The sequence below is a fragment of the Octodon degus genome, unplaced genomic scaffold (assembly GCF_000260255.1).
Source record: "Octodon degus isolate 3935 unplaced genomic scaffold, OctDeg1.0 scaffold00033, whole genome shotgun sequence".
Taxonomy (NCBI): Eukaryota; Metazoa; Chordata; class Mammalia; order Rodentia; family Octodontidae; genus Octodon; species Octodon degus.
In genome coordinates, this window is record NW_004524609.1 from 16,855,687 (window position 1) to 16,866,176 (window position 10,490).

Sequence of the window (10,490 nt, forward strand, 5' to 3'; positions counted from 1 at the left end):
AAAAAAAAAAAAAAAATAGATATCAAAAGTCTTACAGGGCCGGGGAGGTAGCTCAGTAGAATAAGTGCCTGCCTGGCAAATGAGTCCTGAGTTCAGTCCCTGGTACCGCAAAAAACAAAACAAAAAGTCTTACAAATGTTTATCAATTTTGGCCCTATGGAATAATCCATCTCTCTAACATAGTTTCCTTAGAAAGTAAGAACTCTTGCCAAGATTTAACTAAGATGTTTATGTTAGCAAGAAATTTGAGATGATTTAATTATCCAACAGAGAAGCATCTGTATGAAAGATTAGCTGTTGAAATGTTCTGTACATGATGGGCATAGTACCAGATGCCTGTAATCTCAGTGCTTGGAAGGCTGAGGCAAGAGGATGGATCACGGCAAGTTTGAGGCCAGCCTGAGCTACACAGTGAGATTCTAGCTTAAAAAACAAACAAAAAACTTACGCAAATGCTTGAAAATAGCTCTTCTAGTATGTGAAAACAAAATTTTGGCCAGATGTGGTGGTGCACACCTGCAGTCCCAGTACTGGGAAGGCTGAGGCTGGAGGATCTTTGTGAGTTCGAGGCCAGCCTGATCTACAAAGTGAGCTCAATGCCAGCCTGAACTACATAGCGAGATCCTGGCTCAAAAAGACCAAAAAAAAAAAAAAAAAAAAAAAAAAAAAAAAAAAGAAAGAAAAAGAAAGAAAGAAAAGAAAAGAAAAGAAAAAGAAGAAAACATTTTTAAAAATACTATAGTGGGCTTTGGTTTTGTAAAAGGAAGCATGAAGCAATCTGTTGGGACCCAGTACAATCTGAAAGTGATCGTATGTGGGAGGGCAGGACAAGGCCTCAGTGCCTAAATCAGGCAAGCTACCTCAGTCTTGAGAAAAACATCCTGCCTGGTCAGTTTCAGCTGTTAGTCACTAGGCAACCTTGCTTCTCCTGATACTAACTTTGCAAAGATGTAATAAACGTCCCTACTATTAATCTTTGGGTCCTTCGCCAGTCAGGCATGGGCCACCATCTGACCTCAGCTATTATCTCTGTTCTTTATTTTCCTCATCCTGTTTTCTCCAGGGAACCACAGAGAAATCAACAAATTCCTACAACAATCTGGAAGGCTGGGGCCAGGGAGATAGCTCGGTGGCATAAGTGCCTGCCTGGCAAGTGCAGAGATGCTGAGTTTGATCCCCAGTACAAAAATAAAAAATAAAACAATCTGGAAGACTGGGCATGGGGCTGCACACTCATAATCCCAGGACTCAGGGGACTGTGGCAGAAGGACTTGTGTGAGTTCAGGGCCTGACTAGGCTACAAAGTGGTAGTGAACTCAAGGCTGGGCTGACCTAAGGAGGCTGTCTTTCGAAAAGGAAGGAAAAAAGAAATGAAACGTTCTTTATTGAGATAGTGTTCACAGGCCATACTGTTCACCCTTTTAAACAGTTTATACTAGTTGGTACAGATTCAGTACAATTTATGTTGGTCAAGAGTGAGTAACCATTATAGCAATCCATTTTGAGACATTTCGTCCTCACTGCAGGAAGAATCTGCCCCCCTCCGCAGCCGCTTGCAGGTCCCAGCCTCCTGATTGCATCCATAGCCCTGGGCAGCTGTGGATCTGCTTTCTGCCTGTAGATTCATCTGCTCTAGAGACTGCATTTCTGTGGAGTCCTACAATATGCAGTCTTTTCATGACTTTTCTCCTGTTTAGCATGATGGTTTGACATTTAAAAATGAATTGTTGGGGCCAGGGAGGTGGCTCAGTAGAATAAGCGCTTCCCTGGCCAGCGCAAGGGCCTCAGTTCAATTCCCGGTTCTGCCAAAAAATAAAAAAATAAAAAAAATAAAAAATAAAAAAAAAATTGTTTCTGGGTTTTTAGGTGCTATTCTGAGTAAGGGTGCTGTATACTAGTTTTTGTGTGGACCTGCGTTTTCTCATCTCTTGGATCATTTCCTAGGAGTTGTGGATATTGCTAGTCCCCAGCTGTGGGTCCAGAGCTTTCTGAGCATAGCCCGGGAGGAGTTGGCAGATTGTGGCAGCATTTTCTACCCACCCAAGTGGGTGTGGGAGAGTGCCAGCTTTTCTTCGTCCCTGCAGCTGTTTGCTGCTGTCCGAGTGGAAGCGTCCCATGGGAAGGAAGTGGCTTTGACTTGCGTTTCCCTGATGGCTAGTGCCGTTGAGTGTATTTTCATATGTGTGTAGGCTGTGTGTGTATCTTCTTGGAAGAAATCCCTGCTCAGGCTGATTGGCTTTTATTTTTTTTTATGGTGGCGATGGTGGTTGTCATATCTGGGCTGTACCCCAGGGCCTTGGCCCCAGTTCCTTTCATTTTTTACTTTGGTCCTTTGACTTTTTTTTTTTTTCTCCTCAGCCCCATCCTTTGCCATTTTTAAGTTGGGCTGTCTTCTATTATTGTGAGAGTCCAAATCATAGGTGTATATACACATGTAAGCATACATACACTTGCAAATATTCTTTTTTCCAATATGTGGCTTACCTTTCATTTTCTTGATGGTATCTTTTACAACAGAAGTTTTCAATTTCCCACCCAGCTTTGTGGAGACGTAGTTCACAAATGAAAATTATGTATATTTGCGGTATACAACACAGTGTTTTCTTGTAAGTGTATACATGAAGTGATCATCACCGTTAAGCAAGCATACCTTTCACCTCACATAATGATGGGTTTTGTGTGTTTGATGAGAGCATTGGAAATGTCATTAGCAAAGTTCCATAGCATCATTAACTGTAAGCACCAGGCTGTACTTTAGAGCCCTGCCTAATGGAACTTGGCATCTAATCTGTTCCTCACACCTCTCCCTTCTCCCGCTGTCATTCTCTCCACTTCTGGACTCTGCTCTTCTGGATTCCACATGGAAACGGGATTGGGCAGTATTTGCCTTTCCTGTATCTGGCTTATTCACGTAGTGTAGCATCTACCAGGTTCAACCATGCTGTCCCCAATGGCAGAATTTCCTTCTTTTTCTGAGGCCGAATAATGTCCTTCAGCGTGTCTCATTTTCTCTGTCTGTCAACGGCTCTTACTGTTTCTGTGTGCCGACTGCTGCCGGTGCTGCTGCAGCAAGCATCGGATCACAGATGACTCAAGTGAGCCCGCTGCATTGTGTGACAGACAGCTTGTTCTTAAGTTTTTGAGTGACTTGGCTCTTTCCACGATGATTGTAATTCACACTCTCACCAGTAGCGTAGAAGGGTGCCCTTTTCCCCCACATTCTTTAAACACTTGTTATCTTTTCCCTCTTTGCTAATAGCCATGCTACCATATGCAAAGTGACGCTGTAGTTTTGATACAAAGCATCTAATTCTGATGAATTAAAAGCTTCTCATTCTGATTTATCTGCTTTTTCTTTCGCTACATATGCTTTTGGTAGCCTGTGAAATTCTTGCTTAACTCCAGGTCATGAAAAGTTAGTCCTATATGTCCTTGTAAGAGTTTCATAGTTCTAGTTGTTACGCTTAGGTCTAATTTTTGTGTTTGGTGTGTGAGGCAGGATGCAGTGTTATTCTTTCTTGTGGATGCCCAGGGGTCCCAGAACCACTTGATGAACGGTCTGTTTTTTCCCTGCTGACCTGTGCTATCCCCATTGTTGAAAACCAGTTGCCCATGAATGTAAGTAAAAGCTTATTTCTGGGTGCAGATATCAGACCCTGTGCCAGAACCATGCTGATCACTGAGTGTTTGGAAAGTGTGAGTGTGCCGCATTTATTCTTTATTCCTGGTACCAGAGATTGAACTCAGGACCTTCCATTTGCGATGCAGATGCACTACTGAACTATATCCCAGGCTCACTACATTTGTTCTTTTCCAGGATTGTTTTGGGGCCCTTGAACTTGCATATGAATTTTAGGATCAATTAATTAGTTTTTGAAAATAGATTTTGTGTCTATGGGTTTTCATAGACATTACTTTGTAGAGTTATTTTAGACGTACAACAAAATTCAGCAGAAAATAGAGTTCCTATATTCCTCTTACACATGCACTTTCTTATTGTCATTGTCTGCTGCCAGAGTGTACACATGACAGTGGATAGGTCTGCCCTGGTATGTTACTACCCAAGGACCACGGTTTGCAGGAGAGCTCATTCTTGGTGTTTATACCTTCTATGTGTTTGGACAAATGTATAATGATGTACATTATCCATTAGAGTATCATGCTCAGAATGTGTTAGAATTTCTTCTTGTTAGCCAAGCCTTCTAATTATTCTAAGGAGAATAGTTTGCTAATGTAATTTTTATAAGTTAAAAATATTTTTAAAACTATATATTGGTTATGTATTTTCTCCTGAAAATAACTGGAAGTGGCCAGGTGTGGTGGCACACATCTGTAATGCCAGCACTCAGGAGGCTGAGGCAGGAGGATCCCTGTGAGTTCAAGGCCAGCTTGGGCTACAAAGGAAGCTCAAGGTCAGTCTGAATTGCATAGTGAAGCCTTGTCTGAAAAAAGCAAAAGAAAGGAAGGAAGGAAAGAAAGGAGAGAGAAAAAGGAGCTGGGAGGTAAGGTAGCTATTCAGTCTGAGCGCCTGCCTGGCAAGCACCAGGACTGGAGTTTGGTCCCCAGTACTGCATGCCATGCTGTGCCGGTGGGGGCCGTGTGTGCCTGTGATCCCAGCACTGGGGAGGCTGAGACAGGAGGATCACTACAAGTCTGAGCTGGGTAGTGAGATCCTGTACCAAATAAACTTAAAAAGAAAGAAAGAACCTGGAAGTGATTGATGAAAATTTCTTACTGCATTTATTCTGTTGCAGTGAAATTAGAGTTTAAAAAAAAGTCCTCTTTGGCATCTGAGGAGACTTCAGGACAGTGTTTGTGACTCGTGGAGTTGGGCAAGGCCAGTGGTTGGAGAACTAAATCTGCATGCACACTTAGCATAGTAGAGGGGGTCGGTGCTGCTTAGGCTGTGGGGTGAGCAGGTTCATGTGGGGTTTCTGTCAGAGCATTCTCCGTTGTACATTTCCACCCCATCGTGCGGTACGTGACAGGAGACAGGTATACAGCACCGAGGTTCCAGCTCGGCCTGTGGAGTCCCCGCTTCCTGGGGTCGAAAGCTCCCTGCCCCGGTGACTGCAACCCTGAGCCCAACAGCAAGGCTGCTCCAGGACCATTCCTTGGGGACATCATTGGCATGTTGACATGTAGCTTTAATCGTGGCTATGGAAGAAAGTCCTTGGTGGTTTTGTTCCATTCTATTTTTCCCTCTTCACAGTTTTTGTTATAAAAGCTACAAAGTATTTTGAGGAAAGTGCAACTCTGGAGTATATTTAAGCTCTTGTAATGAACATTTTATTTTCAGGCAGATTTAGTTCCTATCTTAAGCATTTTAATGTGAAAATGGAACTTCCATCCCCAAGGTTGTTTTTGTTTTTTTTTTTGGTGGAACCAGGGATTGAATTCAGGACCTTGTGCTTGCCAGGGAAGCACTTATTCCACTGAGCCATCTCCCCAGCCCCAGCCCCAAGTATTTGGTTACTGGCATTTCTGCCAAGGGAGGTTTTGGCTGAAGCAGTGTATTAGAACTTTGATCAATTAAACTCTAGTTAAGCAGTCAGTCCTGCCTTTTTTTTCCTTCACAGAAAAGTCCCTTGAGCTGTGTGTCACCAAAGAGATGCTCCTTCTTAGTGTCACAACTGCTTACACAGGTAAGGAGGTTGTCATTCTGGTTCGCTGTTGTTGTATAATGACAGTAAGGGCTTAAAACAATGCTGGATTATGATTTCTTTCTTTCTTTTTTCTTTTTTGGTGGGAACCGGGGATTGAACTCAGGCCCTTGTGCTTGCCAGGGAAGCGCTTATTCTACTAAGCCATCTCCCTGGCCGCAAGGGTTCTGATTTCTTACACCTCTGTGCTTTCACTGTATTCAATGTGGCATCACCTGGGGTCTCCTGAGGATGCTTTCCAAGGGCAGCTGGGTTGGAGCCTCTGACAGTTTTGTTTCCCAGGTCTTCTATCTTGCCAGGGTTGGCAGTGTTGCTGTGTTTGTCCGTCTGTCTCTCTCCTTATGGTCTCAAGAGCCCTCCCACTTGTAGGACCCCTCTTCTGTAGGATCTCTTGACCAGACAGGAGAGTGAGACTTCTTAGGTAGTGGCTAAAGGCACCAAGAGGGCCACAGGCTCTGGGGAGCTAGCTCAGCAGCACAAGCGCCTACCTGGAAAGTATAAGGTCTTGAGTTCAATTCCCAGTACCTAAAAATAAAAACTTTAAAAAGGAACAACAGGAAAACAACCAAACCTTCCTGAAGGTACAGCCTACTGCATTGTATTGGTGAGAGGTGATTGCAGGGCCAACCCAAACTCAGTGTGGGAGGGTTCTGTGTGAGGGCAGGAAAGCCCGTGATCAGGGCTCCTGTGATTCTAAGGTAACAGCAAATAGCCAGCTAAGCCCCTGTAACTTCATATGGGCTGAGAATGCTTCTAATGAAGTAGAAGCACATGATAGTATGATAGGAAAACAAGCAAAACATCATTGTTCTTGACAGTAATGAAGGCTAGGTATGCTGGCACACACCTCTAATCCCTGTACTTAGGAGGATGAGGCAGGAGGATCCCCAACAAGGCCAGTCTGGGCTACAAACAAGACCTTGTGGCAAACAGACAAATAGAAAAAAAAGAAAAAACAATGATGAGTACATCCATTTCCTTTTGAAAAGTGCTTTGTCAATTAATGTTCTTTTATGTGCCTCATCTTTTCAGAAGAAAATGAGCACTAACATATTCCTTCCAGTTCGAACTGCTGTGGTACAGGCACAGCTGTCTCGGGGGCCACTGTGCCACAGGTGGTACAAACAGATCTTCTCACTCTCATCAGTCTTTTTACTAATACAGCTAATTTTAGGGGCCGGGGAGATGGCTCAGTAGAATGTGTTTGCCTGGCAAGGGCCTGAGTTAATCCCTAGTTCTGCCAAAAAGAAAGAAAGGGAAAAAAAAAACCAAAAAAAAAAAAAACCTGATTTTAAAAGTCTATAAATGAATTGAACCTAGTTAGTTGCATGAATTTGAATAACTACTGCCCAAATGTAAAAATACTGTTCAGGCCAACTAAAAGTTATTACAGTAACCAGTAATTTTATTTCTTTAAATTAAAAGATTTATTTATTTTGGTGAATTTTTTCAGACATTATATATAAAAGGTGGCAGATTGGTGAAGTGTGCAAACTGTCATAACACGCTTGGCTTGTTTGCGTGTGGCCACGGCAGAGCCTATTTCTTTGGGTAGGGCCTCCACATGGCATAGGTGAGATAAATGTGACTCCCAAAGAGGAACGTCTAGGGCTGGTGAGATGACTCAGTGGTCTAAAGCACCTACTTAGAACAAGCTTAGCAAAGCACAGGGACAGCCCGATACATCATACTGTGCAAGAGGAGGGCATGGAGATTGTGTGAGTGCTACCCCTCCCTGGGTGGGGTAACATGTTTACAATATTAGAGAGGAAAAGAGGCTTGTTTTCCACCCCTTTTGCTCTTGCGTTTTTGCTGTCTTCTGCTGCCTTGAGGTTTTACCCCTGTGCCACCCTGCCTTGCAGCTGGCTGACTATAGGCTGAGACCTCCCCAGACTGTCAGTTCAATAAACCTTTTCTCCTGGGCCTGGGGTATTTCTCTCAGCAAGGGCAGAAAAATAACCAAGACAATCCCTTAATGCTACAAAATCTTAACTGTGAATTTTACAAATGTTGAACACATTCGCTAAGGGTCCATAATTCATGTCTTGCTGCCAGGTGGCTCTGATTGGAATTTGATTGTCCCTTCAGCTTGAATCCCTGTGGTACAGTGTCCAGGACAGCTAAGCTGGTGGAAGTGGGAGGCAGTCAGACAGGGAGTGGGGAAGATGAGAACACACCAAAACTATGTCTAGAGGGCTGGAGATAGAGCTCAGCGGCACAAGCACCGTCCTGGCAAGCACGAGGTCGAGGAGGGATTGGGGACGGGGACTGTGGCCAAGGCTCAATCTGACTGTAGTCACAGTGGCCAGATTGACACACCTCTCTAAGGTATAGAAAGAAGTGTGAGATAATGAGTATCACCCTTCAAATTTCCCATATAAATAAATAAATTTCCCACCCATTATGTCATCCCGGCCCACCCACTAGGACCAAGGCTACTAAAACCAAAGCTAAGACTGAAACTATAGATTATGCATCGAGGTTGATGACCTCATCCAGGGGCATGGGCCGTGTGGCCATCTCCCGTTGGATCAATATCACCTTAACAGCTGTACTTGTGGTCTTACTGTCTGATCACAATTTTGACCCATGTTGTTCCCACCTCATGATTTTGCTCTATAAAATTCCCTTTGCGAGTAGGCTCATTGCCAACCCACATTAGGGACCCCGCCTGTCTCTCAGGAGTCATCCTCTTACCCCTTGCTTCTCCCCAGTAAAATTTCTTTTTTTTTTTTAATTTTATTTATTTATTTGTGTGTGTGTGTGTGTGCGTGTGTGTGGCCAGCTCAGCCCACCAGGGGGCGGGGTGGCTGGCATGTGGTGCTGGGGGATTGAACCGCAGTCCCTGTGCTTTGCCAAGCCTGTTCCAAGTAGGTGCTTTAGACCACTGAGCCATCTCACCAGCCCCCCCAGTAAAATTTCTTACTCTTAGTAAATTCCTCAGAATTTATTCTTCAGTTTTTGAGGCGCACAAACTCAGCATATCAGCTGTCCAGCTCTTTTTTTTTTTTTTTTTTTTTTTAGGGAAGGGTCTACAGGGTGTTCAGGGTCACTACTAGATCGGACTCTAATGATCCGCCTGCTTACAGCCTCCCAAGAACTGGGATTACAGGTGTGAGCCACCACACCCGGTCTCAATCACCATCTTGGCACACCCCAGGGGCGGGGCCAGCACGGCAGGCCTGGGGTTTGAACCCCTGGCCCCTGCACCTGCTTGCAGGCACTTTAATCCCCTGAGCTATTTGTCTGGCCCAAGACTGGATATATTTTATTTTATTTTTTTTTTATTTACTTTTTGAAGAACCGGGGATTAAACTCAGGCCCTTGCACTTGCCAGGCAGGTGCTTATTCTTCTGAGCTATCTCCTTGGCCCCTAAGACTGGATATATTTTAATTGAACTTTTCAGTTTCACAACATGAGGTAAAATAAAATAGTTTTCCTTAACCAGTATTTCACACAGCTATAGTATAACATTTTAGACTTCAGGTATTTATAAGGAATTACATTTCTCAAAAATTGGTATTAAGTAAATTTTACTTAACTATTCAAAGTTTCTAGTTGACTCTTTACAATAATAAGTTCTAAATACCTAAGTTTCAAGGCCAAGTTTTTTTGTTTTTTTTTGGAACAGGGAGGCCAAGTTTTAATCACTAATGTCTTCAGATCTTAAGTCCTGCTGTTTGACTCAATATCCACTAATTCTACTTCAAAAATGAGTTTTGCATTTGGTGGCATTTGGGCATGAGGCTGCCCTTTCTTTCAGCCCATTCTGGTTCAATCTCTGGTCGAGCCTTTTCACCTTTGCTCATGGTCAAGAGTGCTTCATCCCAACCTCTGATAACCTTGCCCACTCCAACTCTAAGACTTAGAGGCATTTTGCTTCTTCTCTGAACTTGTTTGAATATTAGTATCAAAAGCTGCCCCATGCTGCAGCGTCCCTGTGCACCAGCCATGAGCAGCATCTCCCTTTTTGGGAACATTGGTTTTCTCTCCCTTTTTCAGAGTAGGTTTTGTGTATTTTGGTGGACCTTCATCCTTCTTCACACTTGGCTTCCTTGGGCTTTTCTCTTTGAGTTTCACGTTTTTCACTTGATCAGTCACTTATACTTTCTGTACCTTTGAAACACTTAGTTTCAAAAAGATGGTTATAAGCTGTAACCAAATGATCCTTATTAGCAGTCTTAGCTACATCTTAAATGCTTCCTAATAATTTGTGCTCTGCAAGAAACGAATCCGAACCATGGTCCTGCAGAGGCTTGATTATGTCCTTCTTGGGCAGCTGCTCCACGGTCCGCGCCCACCGTGGCGCGGTGGCACCATCTTCCCCCACTGCTCTGCTGCTGTAAGGTTAAATTAAATCTGATTTTTTTTTTAAAGGTCTGGAATTGACTTTCTTCTCTACTATATATGGAACTTGTATTGGTGCTATAAATAAATTTGGAACAGAAGAGAACAGCCTCATTGGACTTTCTGGCATTTTCACCGGCATTGGAGAAATTTTAGGTTGGTTGGCTTTTTTTTGTTATTGTTGTTGTTTTAAAAGCTTTTAAAGCCAGGGAGATGGCTCAGTGGATTAAGTGCTTCCCTGGCAAGCGCAGGGACCTGAGTTCAATCCCCAATTCTGCCAAAAAAAATTTTTTAAAAATTAAAGATTTAAAATTTCTGAATTTAGTTGATAACACCACATTTCCAAGAAAAGCTTTTTAATATTAGTTTGTTATAGTTAAAATGCTAATATTGAATGTATTTCTCTGTCCTTGAAGTTTTGGGTTTTTTAAAAATTTTTATTTATTTATGTGTGTGTGGCCAGCTCAGCCCACCAGGGG

General features: G+C 43.2%; 1 protein-coding gene and 1 pseudogene across 1 annotated transcript in view; one reads left to right on the forward strand and one right to left on the reverse strand.

Annotated features, from left to right (window-relative positions):
- The window catches only part of Mfsd11 (major facilitator superfamily domain containing 11), a 35,109-nt gene that overhangs the window by 19,148 nt on the left and 5,471 nt on the right, over nt 1–10,490 (forward strand). The window contains exons 9-10 of the mRNA XM_004630215.2: nt 5,580–5,645; nt 10,042–10,167. Of these exons, the coding sequence (XP_004630272.1) occupies nt 5,580–5,645; nt 10,042–10,167 (192 nt within the window). The remainder of the gene's footprint in view (nt 1–5,579; nt 5,646–10,041; nt 10,168–10,490) is intronic.
- Nucleotides 9,331–9,991, reverse strand: LOC105742042 (annotated as a pseudogene).